This window comes from Dermacentor silvarum, chromosome 9 (assembly GCF_013339745.2).
Source record: "Dermacentor silvarum isolate Dsil-2018 chromosome 9, BIME_Dsil_1.4, whole genome shotgun sequence".
NCBI lineage: Eukaryota > Metazoa > Arthropoda > Arachnida > Ixodida > Ixodidae > Dermacentor > Dermacentor silvarum.
This window is the reverse complement of record NC_051162.1, coordinates 32,510,314-32,527,842: the sequence shown is the minus strand read 5'-3', so window position 1 is coordinate 32,527,842 and position 17,529 is coordinate 32,510,314. Positions and strand designations below refer to the sequence as shown.

General features: G+C 43.6%; 1 protein-coding gene across 1 annotated transcript in view; it reads right to left on the bottom strand.

The window, feature by feature from the left end:
- LOC119465201 (uncharacterized) overlaps nucleotides 1–17,529 on the bottom strand; it is a 56,326-nt gene that overhangs the window by 32,966 nt on the left and 5,831 nt on the right. The window contains exons 2-5 of the mRNA XM_037725998.2: nucleotides 12,719–12,875; nucleotides 7,916–8,070; nucleotides 7,762–7,844; nucleotides 279–368 (exon numbers count right to left, since the gene is read on the bottom strand). Of these exons, the coding sequence (XP_037581926.1) occupies nucleotides 279–368; nucleotides 7,762–7,844; nucleotides 7,916–8,070; nucleotides 12,719–12,875 (485 nt within the window). The remainder of the gene's footprint in view (nucleotides 1–278; nucleotides 369–7,761; nucleotides 7,845–7,915; nucleotides 8,071–12,718; nucleotides 12,876–17,529) is intronic.

Below are 17,529 nucleotides of genomic sequence, written 5' to 3'. Positions count from 1 at the left end.
TTCTACCGCAGTGAAATTAAAACACTTGACACTTTCCAAATAAATCAATTTTTCGTAATATTTACGCCCTTCATAAACGGAACTCTATTTTCTGTTTCTTGGATTTCCGTTGAAACGGCGTCCTTTGTAATATGGTTCATCTCTAAGACTGTGCAGGAAATTAAAAAAAATACATGTCATTGTTAATCCATGGCCAAAGGTTTGTTTGATCCCAAGGTTGCCATTAAACGTCCACTTCATTCCATATCCGTGGTGAATAAATCAGAAGGTATACATACCTCTCCTACCATTCTTAAGAGGCACGACTAGGATCATACAGCCGTAGTAAAACTGATAGCTCATAAGCTTGTGCATAAATCCGGGATGTCCTGCCAAGGTAAGACAAATATTTCGAGCAACATTATTGACAGTTGGTTGCATAGACTGTGGAGCAACAAGTAAGTAAGGCCAATCAAAAATTAGCGCAAATACAGTTTTGAATTTTCAGTATACCCCTAGCATTGAGCCTCAGGTTGTATTTGTGATATTTTACGCCCACCTATAGTACAGCTTATTTACACTGTTTATCAGCCCATTTAGTCAATTGTTAGTCTATGCAGCACGCTGATTTAACATAGGTATTCCATGAGCTCAAATAAGTTTAATCTCTTGCAAGCCTTATTGTTATTGGTTATATTGTAAAAAAAATCAGCCTTCTTGGTGCATGCTTTTTGGAAACGATAAGTCATGATGCCTAAATTCACTGATAATTTGGTTACATGTTCTTGTTATTTATTGTTCTATTTTCATTGAAGCATGGGCTGGTGAACAAAAGTTTTACAAGTTTTAAAACATAAGAATTGGTCACTTTATTGCACATATAAAAGTGACATCTTCTGTCACACTGTCTGAGACCATTTTTTTAGCTGAGAGTTTACAAGGCGACAAACCAGACATTCAGTACTTGCGTCCTTGTGTTCTGCCTCGCTATCTTTCCCTTTTTTTCGTTCCCGAGTTTAATCTGCAGCCACGAGTCATAAAAACGTTTTGTAGTGATCGGTTCAGTATTTAGTTATGCTTGGCTGACTTTCTTGAATAATTTGGAGAGACGGCACTCGTCCACAATATATAGGGTGTTTTCTTTTATTGCGATATATGGACACTCCAGGCGCATTTCTGCCGGTGGCGTCGCCGTCATCGCCGTGAGGTTCCGTATAAAGTCCACCGGCGATAAAACCGTTGCCGCGCGCCGTACACTCTACGCTGTATGTGAGAGTGACAACATGCGACGGTGAACAGGCAATCGCGGATCACGCACGCAAGGACGGGAATTAAGCGGGAAGGAAGCGCGCAGTCTTCCAGTCCCGCACAGCGCTCCAGAGGGACGGTGGGGAGGCGGAGGGGCCACGAGCGCCCGCCCGTGCGGCTGTATCTTGAAAGCCATCTGTGGCGGAAGCAGAGTCCACCCTCTCTATGTTTTCGCGGCTAAGATCGCGTTGATGCAAGCGCCAGCACGAAGCTCATTTGACTCGCTGCTGTTGCGGCGCTGACTCACTCCAGCGTTTTGACAGCGAGTTCCCGTGGTCATTTGAGTGACATTCGGTCACGTTTGCTTGTGCACGCGTGACACCATGCTTGGTAATTTAGTTAGTGTGTCTATGTTTACAAGTTTATACGGCCGATACAATTACTATCCTTACTTTGAATAGCTGTCCACTAATATGATACCGCAATCGATCCTTCGCCTTTCGGGCAAAACTGCGATCATTTTTTTTTCGCTGCATCAAATTTTTAAAGATCACTATTCGCACATAGCTCAATTATAACCCTCTAAATAAATTGCTTGAGTACGTGAACAGTACTTTCACGAGCAATCAAATATGTAATTGGATAATTCTTTAAATATCACTAATTACGTCTTACTAATTTATTTATCGCAAATAATGCAATTTACAAACTTTAGCATGAATTTGCAAGACATATCGACTTGGAATGAATTCTGAGGACGACACCAGTTTCGAGATATGCGTCGTCAAACTTGCGGTACAAATGCAGTTCTGTTCCACTTACCTTTTTAAGGAAATGCTGCTTGATGCATTGAAGTAACTGGAATATGCCAAGTATCTCATCGCACATTTCGAAAATTAATATCCCGAAACTAGTGTCATCCTGAGAATTGGTTCTAAGTGGATATACGCCTTGCTAAGTCCCAGGCTACAATTCGTAAATGGCAATATGTGGCGTAATGTCACTAATTGAAAAGTTAGTCTAATGATGTTATTTAATAAATTAAGCTTTTTTACTTCTCGTAGAAGTAATGCCAGCCTCATCGAGTAATTTGCACGCATTTCAAGAGTTAGGACGTTCTGCCATAGGCGATTTTTTCAAGTTTGCTGTATCTCAATATTGGAGGACGCTTAAGCTTCGCCTTTAAGAGTGGAACGCGATAGCGTTATCAGGCCCCATTCGCATCGCATTTTTCTCTATGAATAGGCTTCACTGCAACACACAACGTGGGAAAGCCAGCTCACTACAGTAGTCCCCTTAAAGTCGGCTTCACTTTAAACACAAATGCATTGCTGGGAAGACATTGTTCCAGGGCCAATATAAGCCGTCTTATATCAAAATTGTTGCGTGAGCGTTCCTTGCTTGAGCCACGCACCATCAGAATTGGAGGACGCTATTAAGGGTGGAACGCGATAGCATTCAAAGGTCCCTGGCTGCTTATCAGACTTTTTTATCGTATATTCAAATTACAATCCGATGCTATCATGTGTGCAGGTTGTAGTTAGGTCGTACTTTACGATTTTTCTGACCCCTTGCCCCACGCGGAGGGCCTGTGGGGTCGGGTTGGTTCGGGATGAATTTCTCCACCACGGATGCAACAGACGCCGATGCTTACGCCGATGCCGACGAGGGATTTTCTGCTACACGGGGCCCTTAACGCTATCGCGTTAAAAGCAACCGGTAAAGTATTATAAACCACGTTTGTTTTTAGCTGCCAGAAGTTTTAAATGCGAAGCATTTTTTGGCGAACATTTGCCACTTTGACAGTATCTATCTGAATACAGGGTGTCCCAGCTATCATGCAGCACGATTTAAAAAAAGAGGAATGGCGTTACGCGAAGCAAACCTAGTGCGTATTGTTCTCAGTACAGTGGAGTAGCCGCCAGTAATATTTTTCGTTACTGAGATTTAATTAGGTAATTTTAATTAATTATCTAACTCGAGAAGTACTGTCCTAATTATCAAAGTGTCAATGAGAAAGTTGTAGAGCAACATGAAAAACTGCCGATACACCTTTTGTTGCTCAGTACGTGCTACATAAAAGTGCTTTTCCGAGCGTGAAAGAAGCCCGCAAATGCACGCAAAGTGCCTCGAGCGGCCAGCCGCGCGGCAATTCTGCGTGTATTCGCGGGCTTCTTTCAGGCTCGGAAAAACACTTTTATGTAGCACGTATTGAGCCACAGAAAGCTGTATCGGTAGTTTTTCATGTTGTTCTACAACTTTCTCATTGACACTTTGATAATTAGGACACTAGTTTTCGAGTTAAATAATTAATTACAATTATCTTATTAAATCTCAGTAACGAAAAAATTACTGGCGCCAACTCCACTGCACTGGAAACAATACACACTAGGTTTGTTCCGCTTAACGCCGTTCCTCTTTTTTAAAATGGTGCTGCGTGATAGCTGGGACACCCTGTATATATCTATATAGCCGCCTACGTCTTGGCGCTCTCATGCATGGTCTTTTGGTTAGCATGGTATTTACCAAAATTGGCATAGTATGAGAACAGAGTGTGACGAACATAAATGATAGGTCATGACATGAATGTCATTACATGCGTGTCATGTAAGTCATGAAATAGCCGCCTAAAATGGCAATGACCCAGCGAACAAACATTAACCACTGAGAAACCACTGAAATGGGTTCGAACGTCGGTATTAATGGAAGGAAACATTAAAGGATGATGGTAGCAGTCATAGTCATGACCATGACTCAGCAAGAATGGCAATCACTCAGCGAGAAAATATTAACGCTCAAAACCCACTGAAATGGGTTCTGACGTGAGTACTAAATGAAGGAAACACTAAAGGATGATGGCAGATGTCATAGTCATGAGCATGACTCAGCAAAAATGACAATAACTCAGAAAAAATATTAACACTCAAAAACCACTGAAATGAGTTCTGACGTGGGTACTAAGGGAAGGAAAGACTACAGGAGGATGGTAGGGATCATAGCCATGAGCATGACTCAGCAAAAATGGCAATGGCTCAGCGAAAAAAAATCTATACACAAAAATCACTGAAATGGGTTCGGACGTGGGTACTAAGTGAAGTAAACACTAAAGGATGGAAGTCGAAGCCATAGTCATGATCATGACTGAGCAAGAATGACCATGGCTCAGCGAAAAAAGATTAATACTCAAAATCCACTGAAATGGGTTCGGACGTGGGTACCAAGTCAAGGAAACACTAAAGGATGGAAGTCGAAGCCATAGTCATGATCATGACTGAGCAAGAATGACCATGGCTCAGCGAAAAAAGATTAATACTCAAAATCCACTGAAATGGGTTCGGACGTGGGTACCAAGTCAAGGAAACACTAAAGGATGGAAGTCGAAGCCATAGTCATGATCATGACTGAGCAAGAATGACAATGACTCAGCGAAAAAAGATTAACACTCAAAAACCATTGAAATGGGTTCGGACGTCGGTACTAAGTGACCGAAATACTAAAGGATACTGGTAGAAGTCGTAGGCATGGTCATGATTCAGCAAGAATGACAATGACAGAGCAAAATAAAAATTAGCACTCAAAAACCAACGGAATGGGTTCGGATGTGGTACTAAGTCAAGGACACTGCTTGGCATCAGATCGATTCCCACAGGGCGTGGGATCTGCTGCTTTTTTTTAATGTCTTTCATGTGACGTCACACATATTCATGTATAAAACCACTCGATATTCTACCATTAAAACGAGTTGAAAGCTTGCGCTTAAGCTGCACTCAAATTTTACATTAGGGAGTATCGCTATCGTCGGTGATTTTTTTTAGTTAAATGAAGATGACGTAATTAATGTGCCGTTTTTCAGCCACGACTTTCTGCCCCACAACTTTGCGATGACGGCGGAGACAATGAACCATGTAATGCTGTCATATTAATAAGTAATAAACAAAGGCGGACGGCCACAAGGGGGCGTTTAGCCAAGCTATGCCTAAAGCTATGCCTGTTTTTTCTTCTTTTTTTATGACGGCGGCAATGTGACGAAAGCGCGAGGCGACGTTAGCGATGTTATACGTGCGCTCTTTTTCCGAGTCAGTTTCTCTTTCACCGAGCCTTCGTATGTCAAATTCGCGTAGTCAATGTTCGCATTGAATATAAATGTTCGCCTAGCCATCACAACGGCTTGTTTAATGAAAATTTCTTACGGACTCCAAAAACAATTTAATGCAGATTTATAATCATAGACTCCAAAGTGCTCAATTTCATTAGGCATCCGAGACTATTATTATATTTACACTTATTTAAGATTACTTTGTTAATTGCACGCACAACAGCACAAATTAATCTTTATCAGAAGGCTACCGCAAGTACAGTAAGATTGTAAATATAACTTCACTAATATTCATATTGATCAAACTTAAAAAGAATAGCATTTTTTTCTTGCGCTAAGTACAGTAGGACGCCACAAGGATGAAACGGACACTGGATATGAAGCGGACACGAAGTGACACACGGGAGCGCAATGGCTGTGGCGTCCTACTGTACTTAGCGCAAGAAAAAAATGAATGCACACCAACTAGCCCAATTCATAGCTCTTCTAAAAGAATAGCACATACACACACACACACACACACACACGACGGTACCGAATATAGTAAGAATAGCATATATAGCATATCTTCATATTACTTTTTCTCATTCTTTTCACTCTTCCTAACTGGTTCGCACTAACAACAGTGTGGTTGCTTGGTTCTAGTTTGGCTGTTTTGAAACAAGAAATAAATTGCGGGTTTTACCATAAGGCCACGTGGTAACGCATTCCTATTTAAACCTACAAATAGTTGAATTCATGATACGATTGTAAAAAAAAGATCTTTTAATTCTCGATAACTTTATCGGGTGATACATTGTATTGCCTAGAAGCTAAAGCTAAAGGAGGAATTATTCTCCGGTCTAAGTCATGGTTTCGCAGTGGAAAACAGTGGCATGCAGTGTCTCTCAAATAATGATAATTCCCATATGGTACGTGTAAATCGTACGAACCGATGAGAGTAGGTACATTGACAAGGACTTTTCATAAGAGTAAAACGTGTAGCCAGACATGAATAACCTTTCGTATGAAATAAGCCAATACAAAACGACTGTTAAAGGCTGGTAATACCTCAGAAGACCCTTACAACCTCCTCTCTTGTGTTTAAGGATGACCTTCCCAAGAAGCCAATTTGTCACTACATGGGCGCTCCGCAGCGAATGTCACTGGAAAAGTTAGCCAGCTGGTCCTTCGACAAATATTTCACCCGGGCAGCTGGGATGTCGTCGAGACCTTGGGTAGTAAGTCTGCCTCGAAGCGGCTCAGCTCCCAGTCATGTGCTTTTCATTGCATGCGTCGAGGTTTGGACATGTTCTCTTGACCTTATGTTGTCTGGTGAGGTAAATGCACATGTCTATGTCCCCGCTCTCTGTCTTCGCACATTAGGAAAGTTCGACATCGGGCTAGTCTGGTGAACATATAAAAGCTTGTACGCAAAAACCACAAAAAGACTGGAGTCTAGCTGGACCAGTTTTGACCGAATGTGCTGCGTTTGTTCATTTGCTCCAGTCTTGTGCTTTCGAGGTTGCTGAGCATAAACTTTGCAAGCAGCTGTCGTAAGTGGTCTGCACGTCAGCAGGATGGACAGGTTGTCACTTCCGCTCATACTTTCGTCAAGCGGATGTTGAGCTGTTCTTGCGAATGTGAATTAGACAATGTACCAGAATTTTCTGGCAATCCTTTACCCAACGACATCCGCTCCTGTGCTGCTTTTTCTTCCGCCTCTACTATATTGAACTGTGAGGGCTTGCACGCCGTCCTTCTGGTGTAGGTTTCCTCGGAGCTGTCCGTCACCTTTTCGCGACAGTGCCAGCAATTCACTTTTCGTCGGGCTTCTAGTGCAGCTTGAACCTTACTGTCCCATCTTCTCTTCCTAGTCGCTCCACCACGTGGATCAGCCAGGAGTTCGTGTTTATCGTAGCGGGTCGCAGGGTGTGCAGGGCCACATGCACTGGAATATGTGAATCACCAGGGATAACTTGATTTGCGCACCTCGCTGTCCTCATTCTTAAGTTTATTGTTTAGTTTCCATTTTCTATATTTCTCTCTGTGCGTTCATTCGAACAAACTTACACGATGGCCGTGTGAGCGCTGAATTGCACGATAGCTTTACAATTCTTTCTTTCGTTTATTTTTTAAAGTTAATTTCTCCAATGCATTTACGAGCGCCACACAATCCCTTAGTCCAACGCGTCACTGCCACCAAGGTCATGACCATTATTTACTCTACAGCTAGCTTCGAAGATTTAGGAAAGTAGCCAGCTCCAGCGAAATTGTGGTGTCAGCGGTCAGCAACTCCTCACAATCGTCTTACAGACCAGCAGCCATGCTTTTTAATGCGGTAAACAAGATACTTGTACATCGATAATATAATTAGCTTTTTATACGTGACTATACATGCTTAGTTCTGGGAACAGGGTAACCGGTCGTGGTATCGGTGACGCGGGACACCAGCTCACCTTTGTTAAACGTGTAGATTGCCGCATTTTCCACAGAGTGGTTCCCAGTTCTTCGTATGCGTAACGTCCCATTGAACGCCGTGCTGTACACAAAGAAAATTGAGATGAAACAACCATTCTTGCAGTATTCAATAAATACCAAGATATTACTCACAGGACATCTGGTCGGTATGGATCCCTATAACGAAATGTGTATACCCACTCCTTCCCGCCATAGTCGTATTGTCTCTCTATTGAGTAGCACCGTCTTTTGGTCATTATATTGTAACTACGACTCTTAACCCAAATTCTGCCGTTGATGTTGACCACCTGAAAGTAAAAATGCAGCATGCACATAAAACATACCATGTTTAAGGAGCCCTGAAGCATTATTGCTTGAAGCCTGACCAAGTACGCTGGGATGACTGAGATGTATTTCAATGATGGAAAGAGCCGTAGGCTGGCGTATGCTACGGAACAGGCTTGACTACATTAAGTAGTGCAAGAAAAGCATCAATGCCAAGGCTAGTCGGGTCCTTGAGAACATGCGAACTACCATTCACATGGCTTAATGCGGTAATATTGGGGTGTCGTATGCAAATGAACAGGAGTAGAAAAGGTTAAGGACTCCGCGAAAAAAAATGGCATCATTCTTCGGAAGGTCGCTGCAAGAAATGACGTGCGACGTCGGCGAAATCATGGACAAAATTGCGAAAGTACGAGCATAATACAAGGAAGCTGTGGGCATCATGGTCTGGTGAGGGTTGGCAAATATTCGAGAATTCTAATATCAATCGAACAGTCTTTGCTATTCGATTCGTATTCGATTCGATAATTCGATACTCGAAGTTGTCGATACTCGACAACAATTTTGCTGTCGACAGGGAAAAAGACGCCCAAATAAACACTCGTGTGAGTTATTTATTTATTTATTTATTTATTTATTTATTTATTTATTTATTTATTTATTTATTTATTTATTTATTTATTTATTTATTATGTCAGCCCGAAGGTCAGTACAGGGTGGGATGATCATTAGAATGATCTACATAAAATTCGCTACCTACATGAGTCCAGCATGAATCATAAAGCATATGCAACTTCTCGGTTTATATAAAGCAGTCTTGCCACATGAATATCCGCGAAGGCAAAACGATCTAAAGACGATGGTTACAGAACGACATACTCCACCCAACATTATTAACAGCTACGCATGCTTACAGATTCGAGTACGTATGTGCTATGTATGTGCCGCCTGTTGTCTGCTAAAGCACAGCGCGCTCGCGCACTTTAGCAGACGACACGAAGCCCCACCTCCAAGCCCCTGTGCGCCTGCGCCGCTTAGCTTCGATGCGCGGCCACGCCGTGTGCGCTGGCGCTCCGCGGAGCGTGGCCACGCGGCGCCGTGTTCGCACTAAGAGTGGACGACCCTGTACATGTGTACAAACTGCTGCAGATTATATAGTCACCCTTCCAGTCCACTGCCAGCGCAGAGAGAATTTCAAACATGAGATTACTAAAAAAATCACTTGCGCTCTACAATGTCTGAGGAACGCATGGTTATGCTGGCGCTTCTATACGCCCACAGAGACGTCGCCATCAACGTGTACGAAGTTACTAAACGCTTTGCTAAACTTCCCCGCCGAGTAAAGTTTATCGTTTAGATAGCGAAGCAGCAAAAATAAATGCATGTAAAAATATCTGTTCCTTCACGTTCCTATTATTATAATAATTATTATAAAATAATAATTATAATTATTTAATAATAATTATGAAAACGTATGACTGTTCATTAGCTTTTAAAATCACAGAAATTTTCACCGTTTATTGTAACAGCATGGTTATCAAAATTATCATGCGAATACAAAAATTACGGGGACATCAATAACCGATTTCGACCGACTTTCCTCACTGAAAGCCCGGCACATGCGGCGTTTCCCAAAATCGCACTCGGATGTTGGGTAAATCAACTTGCAGCATCATCTGTGGCTTTCGTTTGTCCTTTTCTTTCCTGTTTAGCTACATGCTTTTACTTCTTTTTTTAAACGAAGCAATACCCTTCTTTTATTTTGGGTGCAGAATAATCGTTGCCGCTGTGCAGGCAGTTAAAATGCGCATTTTCGTATTGATTTCTGCATTATTTTTCTATTATTCTAGCCACATGGTGCTGTCGCGACCGTAGCATGGCCCAAATGCATATCACGAATTCTGGTATCATAGTTTTGTTCCTGCCTGGATCGTCTGTCTTTATACTCGTATGCATGAAGTTTACCATCTGTGACTGTGCAACTTGTTTATTTATCTTATTTGACGCATTATATACAGTGACGTTTCCTTTAGATACGTAGATTTATTGCAGATATATTCGTATATTTAAATATGTCGTTGTGAGGTTTTGTGTATACAAGCAGTGAACTTGGTTTCCAGCGACACTTTCTTGCCCTTTATCTTCGCATTTGTATATTCCATTCTATCTTCGCATTTCTAATGTATATTTTGCAGAACTCTTGCTTTTCATATGTACTCACTATTGCGACTATAATTTCGTTGCAATTACTCACTACACACGACCGGTAACAAGTGCTCCTGCGCAATCCATTGCAACGAAGGACAGCGTCATTGAGGTTTTTCACTGGCCCTTGCATATGTACAAAAATGTAAACAAGGTTTTTGAATGACAAAGATTCATCAAAATATTTGTCCTCAACTTGTTCATTTTATGGCCTTTACGTTTTTCATATCAGCTGCATGCACTGCTTTGCTCGTTTCGAACTGATATAGTTCTAAAGTTCGCGTAATATGTTCTTTACTTATTAAATAGAGAAAAAAAACGCGGAAGCATTGATATCAGCTATTTCTGCCACAATTTTTGGGACATACGAACATATTGTTTTAGGCAAAAATACATATTTTACTTGTCTTCACAGTGCGTAGCGTTCAGTAATTCGTTTGCAGCATCTAATATACAATGGCATTGTCAATGGCAATGCAGTTATTATTCATGTATTTGATGCCTCGACAAGTTCTATAAGGAGGGGGCCGCGCTGCAACTTGAGCCCCCCCCCCCCCCCCCGAACAAAATTTCTGGCTACGCCACTGTGTTACGCGGAAACTCAAACACAAACCCATTTTCCAGCTGCCGTTTGAGGTCTGTCTTAGTGGGCGCAGCGCGCACCGCTCGGTTCCTTGAAACACCACCCAAATGGCGCTCGCCTCCGCGCATCCGCCGCAGCGGCGGAAAGAAAAAAGACAGAACCAGAAAGCTCGCCTTCGTGCATAGCGTTCGCCTCCAGCGTTTGCAGGTAAACATTAGAGTTACATAAACTGCAGTTGCCGGGAAGCGTGAGAAGCAGTCAGGGACATTTGAATGCTATCGCGTTCCACTCTTAAAGGCGAAGCTTAAGCTTCCTCCAAGTTCTTGATACATTGTTTGACTACGCATAGCACCTGTGTGAATACACAATGTGTGTTACCACTGTGTGTACACAATGTGTGTGTTACCACGTTACTTGAGGTGTAATAGGCCAGTACTAATTTTTCAAACTGTTCTGAGGATTCAAATTTAGTTATATTATGTGGAGGTAAATGCCATACTTCAGTCGTTCTAGCAAAAAGAGAGTACTTATAAATGCCTCGATTTTTGATTGTATGGGCGTAAGTTGGTCGACATGGCTAGATCTAACAGACCATGACATCCTTTTTTGTATATAGCTTTGTTTGTTAAAAGTAAAGCAATTACATTTATTTAGCGAATAAACTTCGATCTAGCAACTTTGCACGGCATTGAGAGCTGAGGCAAGTTTAGTTTAGACAGGACATCAGTCTCCGAAGACCGTGTACCTTATACTTCGACATAATAAGCCTTGCTGCACGTCTCTGGATTTCTTCCATTTTTGCTTACTTCAGTTATTCTATAGGATTCCCATACTATGCTAGCATAGTACAACGTAGGACGAACCATCAGGTAGGCTGTAAGTTTTACATCTCAGAGAACAAGCTTCAGCTTATGTCTTAATGGTCAAAATGTCGTTTCAGCTGCGCTACATATATTAATAATGTGTTTTTCCAAGATAAATCTTAGTATTATAACGCCTCAATGCTTGAAATGACTCGAATTTCATATATAGGCTTACCGTCAAGCTTATAACCAAACAACAACTGGTTCCTTCTTGTTATTCCCGCGTAAACCGTTTTTTCGTATTTATTTTAATTTTTCGCCGCGAGCACCTGTTGCTAATAGCTTCTAGTGCTGAATTTAATTCTGAGTTTCAACACATGAAATTTCGAACTACAACAAAAAATCATCTGCACATAAACGCACCGCGATTTTGCTAGCTGGTTCATTTATGATGTCCCCGTTAATGTAACAAAAAATAGAACAGGTCCTAGCACAATCTCCTGTGGGAGAGCTGATGTTAGATGCGAAATTTTCGATTTTTTCTTTGATTTGCACATACAGCATTCTGATAATAAGGTACGATTGAATCCACTTGACTACATTTATATTACCTCCGAGTAAAGCGGCTTACCAGTTAAGCCTGATGTAGAACCGTAATTGTTGCTCATACGGCCCAGTTCTTGAACTAACACCTCGGGGAGCTCATTTATGCAAAATAGTATATAATAGTACTTTATTGTATAAGATATCACGTACCTTGTTAAATAAATACCTATGACAGCGGCACTAGTAACAAATTTCCAATTATGTTGTACTGAAAACTGGCGAGAGTAAATTGGGAGGCAACTGCCAGGTAACGGCAATTTGTGTTAGCTGTCCTTTCACCACCATGAACGGAGCAACCAAACAATTCCGCAGTGTTTGGAAGCTGTCCAGATGTTCTTCATCAGAGCAACAAGTTAGAGACAGATGCTTCTGGACTATTTCACGTATAAAACGCGTATTTACGACAATCTGATTGATCGTTTGTCAGCAGGCAGCAGTTAAACTCCGTAAAATAAAAATGTATGTTTTACTTACATCGCGAATATGTTGTTCATCGTAGTGCGCAGGGTCCTCTTCGTAAGGAACTTTCAAAACCATGTCGTCATCAGCCACCACACAGAGACATTGAGCAACCACGAATATCGTCCAGAGCATTTCTTTAATCTGTAGAAATGTTTGTGGATGCACAGCCCTGCAGAACCATTTGTTGTAAACTTTTAATACGCATTGAACATTGAACATATACATTTACCGTACATCAGGTGTGTTATTGAACATTTTTAGCGATGAAAAGACACTGCAAACGCTTATTACGAGACGATTTTTACACCTAGCACATAATGTGATGGCGGACGTCAGGATTTATTTATTTATTTATTTATTTATTTATTTATTTATTTATTTATTTATTTATTTAATTATTTATTTATTTATTTACTTGCTTACTTACTTACTAATTGTACCCTGAAGGCACACAAAACATTAGAGAGGAGAGAAGCTACAATCACACACACAAGCAAAAAATTAAATAAAATAAATAACACACAACGCAACCAGCAATTAAGCAAATAGTGTCATCAAATGATTTTCTCATGTCAATAAGATGGGGTATTACACGTGCAAACAAAGCAAAATAAAACGAAATAATCCGTAAACAGAACATATATGAGCACACACACAAAACAAGAATGCTTTTTATTCAGATTATGCTGGCTAGTGATCGGCGGATACGATCAGTGTACGTAATGCCGACTAACAAGGCAGGAAAGTGGTTCCAGTCATGACATGATTTAGGAATGAAGGACTGGGAATAAGTAACAGTTTTTGACGCGGAGTGCTAACTTTGAGCACGTGGTCTAGACGTCTGAAATTACTGGAGCTGGTTTGATGCAATGTGCGTTTAATACTTTGATTATTGTGATACACTGTATGAAAGAGACAGAGGCGCGACAGCCTTCTTCAAGTTAAGGCAGGTTATGAATGTATTTCAAGCTGGTTACGCTGGCTGGGCGACGACAGTTAGACATACCAAAATGAGCGGAGCTATTCTGAATATCTTAAATCTTATTTATTAGTGCCCCGTGACCGGCGTCCCAGCCTGGTAAGCCGTGTAGGCTAGGGTGTACATAAGTGATGTATAATTGTGCTTTAAGTGCTGTAGAAACAAGATAAAAATAATTTTAGAAAACGAAGCATGCGAATGGCTTACGATATTAGTGAGCGAACAGATTTGTAAATAGATTATCGGCGATGTGGACGCCGATATTATTATTATATTATTGGTATAAAAGGTGGAAACTTTGTTCTGTCAATCACGCAGTCGCCAGAAAGAAGGCAAAGAGAAGAGATTACATTGGGTAAATCGTTAGCATAAATTACAAAATACCAAGGTTCTAGAACTGATCCCTGAGGCACACTTGATATGCGAGAATCACTGATTCACGGTTTCAAAGCTATTTCGCCCGTCAGATTTTCGACTGGGAACTTTAGGGGCATGTTGAAATCGTGAAATTGAAGGAAAAGTGCGCACAACACACGCAGTTGCTAGAAAATCCATGACTGGCACCAGTTTTGCATCTATCACTGTTTTTTTTTGTTGTTGTTCATTGTGATGATCATCATTAAAAACAACAGCACCATTTCTGCAAGCAATGCAAAGCTAAGGCCGCGGCATTAAAAAGGCATCGCCGGGTGATTTTCAGTTACCTCCTTGCCGCATCAGCCGATTCCGTCTTATGCCTGCAAACTTTTTTAATCTCATTGCACCACCTTATTCTCTGCCATCTGAGACTGCGTTTTTTTTCCTTGCAACATTTACTATTATTACAACGCCCTACTGCTTTTCTTCTCTACGCATTATATGACGTGTAAAGGCGTTTATTGCGTGCAAGCGTTAGGGCTGACATTTGGATCAGTTCAGGGAACAGCGAGCACGAGCGGCGTAGTCCGAGCGATGCGCTGGAGAGACTGCCCCACTAGACAGCGCTGGTAAGGATGCCCCGCTGCATCGTCCCTCTTCTTCACTACAATTACCCTGGGCATGAAAAAGGGAGACGGCCGGCGAGCTAACAGTTCGTCACTATTAGGGGATCATAAAACGGCTTGAGGCGCTCGACGTTGACAATGTCGCGTCCGCGACGGCGCATGTCCGAAGATGGTTCAACGGGTTCAATCACATAGTTGACGGGTGATGCACGCTCGACGATGCGGTAGGGACCTTCATACTTGGGCATTAACTTGGAAGACAGACCAGGTGCAGCGGAAGGAACTGGGAGCCACACAAGCGCTCCAGGAAGAAAGGTGGGCGCAGAGGTGGTGTCACCGCGAGTGTTCTTCTGGCGCTCTTGGACATTGGAGGTAAAGGCCCGGGTGAGGTCGCGGCACTCTTCGACATGTCTCACCGTGTCAGAAATAGGCGCACATTCAGATGCGTCGGGCCGGTATGGTAGCATTGTGTCGATGGTGTGCGATGGGTGCCGGCCGTACAATAAGAAATATGGCGAAAAACCAGTAGTGCTCTGCGTAGCGGTTTTGTACGCGTAGGTGACGAAGGGCAGAATGGCGTCCCAGTTTGTGTGGTCGGAGGAGACGTACATTGAGAGCATGTCGCCGAGCGTACGGTTGAATCGTTCCGTGAGTCCATTGGATTGAGGATGGTACGCCGTTGTTGAGCGATGAACAACGTGGCACTCTCTGAGAACAGCTTCAACTACTTCCGAGAGGACGACACGTCCGCGGTCCCTGAGCTGCTCCTGGGGTGGCCCATGACGCAGAATGAACCGACGAAGCAGGAAGGAGGCAATGTCGCGCGCAGTAGCTGCCGGAAGCGCCGCAGTTTCAGCGTATCGCGTAAGGTGGTCAACTGCAACAATAGCCCAGCGGTTTCTAGCCGATGTCATGGGAAGGGGCCCGTACAAATCTATACCGACGCGCCCAAAGGGCCGGGTGGGGCAAGGTAAAGGTTGCAGCCCAGCTGGCGAGAGGCGGGGTGAAGATTTCCGGCGCTGGCAATCGGGACAAGAGCGTACGAACTTTTGAACGTAGCTGTACATCCCTCGCCAGTAGTACCGCTGCTGAAGGTGCTGGTAAGTCTTGAAAACGCCAGAGTGGCGTTTCAAAACCATTGCCACTGGGGATCGACGTGGAAAGCAGCGCATATTTCGGAACGCAGGCTGCGAGGCACTACTAACAACCACTGGCGGCCGTGGGAGCTGTAATTGCGCCGGTGAAGCAGGTCGTCGCGAATGGCGAAATGGTGAGCTTGACGGCGCAACGCGCGAGTTGACCTCGTCGATGGATCAGAGAGCCAGCCTATAAGCGACGCAATCCAGGGGTCCTTGCGCTGCTCAGAAGCGATGGTGCGAAAGTCGATGGAAGATACAGTCAAAAGAGATATATTGTTGTCAGCCAAGGGAGATCGCGAGAGGGCATCGGCGTCCTAGTGGTGTCGTCCGCTGCGGTAGAGTACGCGGATGTCGCAGTCTTGCAGGCGAAGTGCCCAACGTGCAAGACGGCCGGACGGATATTTCAATGACGCCAGCCAACGTAGTTAGTGGTGGTCCGTGATGACATCAAATGGGTGGCCATACAAATATGGCCGGAACTTAGTAAGAGCCCAGATGATCGCGAGACATTCTTTTTCTGTCACGGTGTAATTATGCTCGGCTTTCGTAAGCCGTTCGGCTGGCATAAGCGACGACATACTCAGGGAACCCTTGCTTGCGTTGCGCGAGCACAGCGCCAAGGCCAACACCGCTGGCATCTGTGTACCTCTGTAGGGGCCGTCGGATCGTAGTGGTGCAAAATTGGGGGGAAGTCAGCAAACGACAAAGACTCGTGAACGCCTCCTCACACTCTGATGACCAGGAGGTGAGGAGGCCGTTGCCCCCTAGGAGCTTCGTCAGGGACGATACGATGGCGGTGAAATTCCTAATGAAGCGTCTGAAGTACGAGCATAGACCGATGAAACTGCGCAATTCTTTGATGGACGTTGGCTTAGGGAATTCGGCAATGGCGCGAAGTTTGTCGGGGTCGGGGAGAATTCCGTCCTTGGAAACAACATAGTCAAGAATCGTGAGTTGCCGTGCAGCAAATCGGCACTTCTTGAAATTTAATTGTAGGCCGGCGTTCGATAAACACGTCAAAACACGCCGGAGGCGTTCGAGGTGCGTGGGGAAGTCGGGCGTGAAAACTACGATGTCGTCAAGATAGCACAAACATGTGTGCCACTTTAAGCCTCGCAGAACTGTGTCCATAATGCGCTCGAATGTCGCTGGCGCATTACAAAGTACAAAAGGCATGACGTTAAACTCGTACAAGCCGTCGGGCGTGATAAAGGCTGTTTTCGGCCGATCTACTTCTTCCATAGGTACTTGCCAATACCTGGAGCGCAAATCCAGAGATGAAAAGAACTCGGCTCCTTGCAGGCAGTCAATTGCGTCGTCTATGCGTGGCAGGTGATAGACGTCCTTGCGAGTGATCTTGTTGAGACGGCGATAATCGACGCAAAACCTTATGGAGCCGTCCTTCTTTGTAACAAGGACGACAGGAGAAGGCCATGGATTTTTCGAGGGTCGAATTACGTCGCGCTGAAGCATGTCGTCGACTTGCTCGTTATTCACACGACGTTCGCTGGCAGAAACGTGATATGGGCGTTGTCGCAATGGTGGGTGAGAGCCAGTGTCGATGTGGTGCGTTACAGCGGAAGTCCGACCAAGGGAAGCTTGCCCCACGTCGAAAGACGAACGAAATTCTTCCAAGAGGGACAGCAGCTGGGAACGCTGGGCCGCTGTAAGGGTTCCAGCGATGGAGGAACCAAATACATCTCTGGGCAATGCGTCAGATGT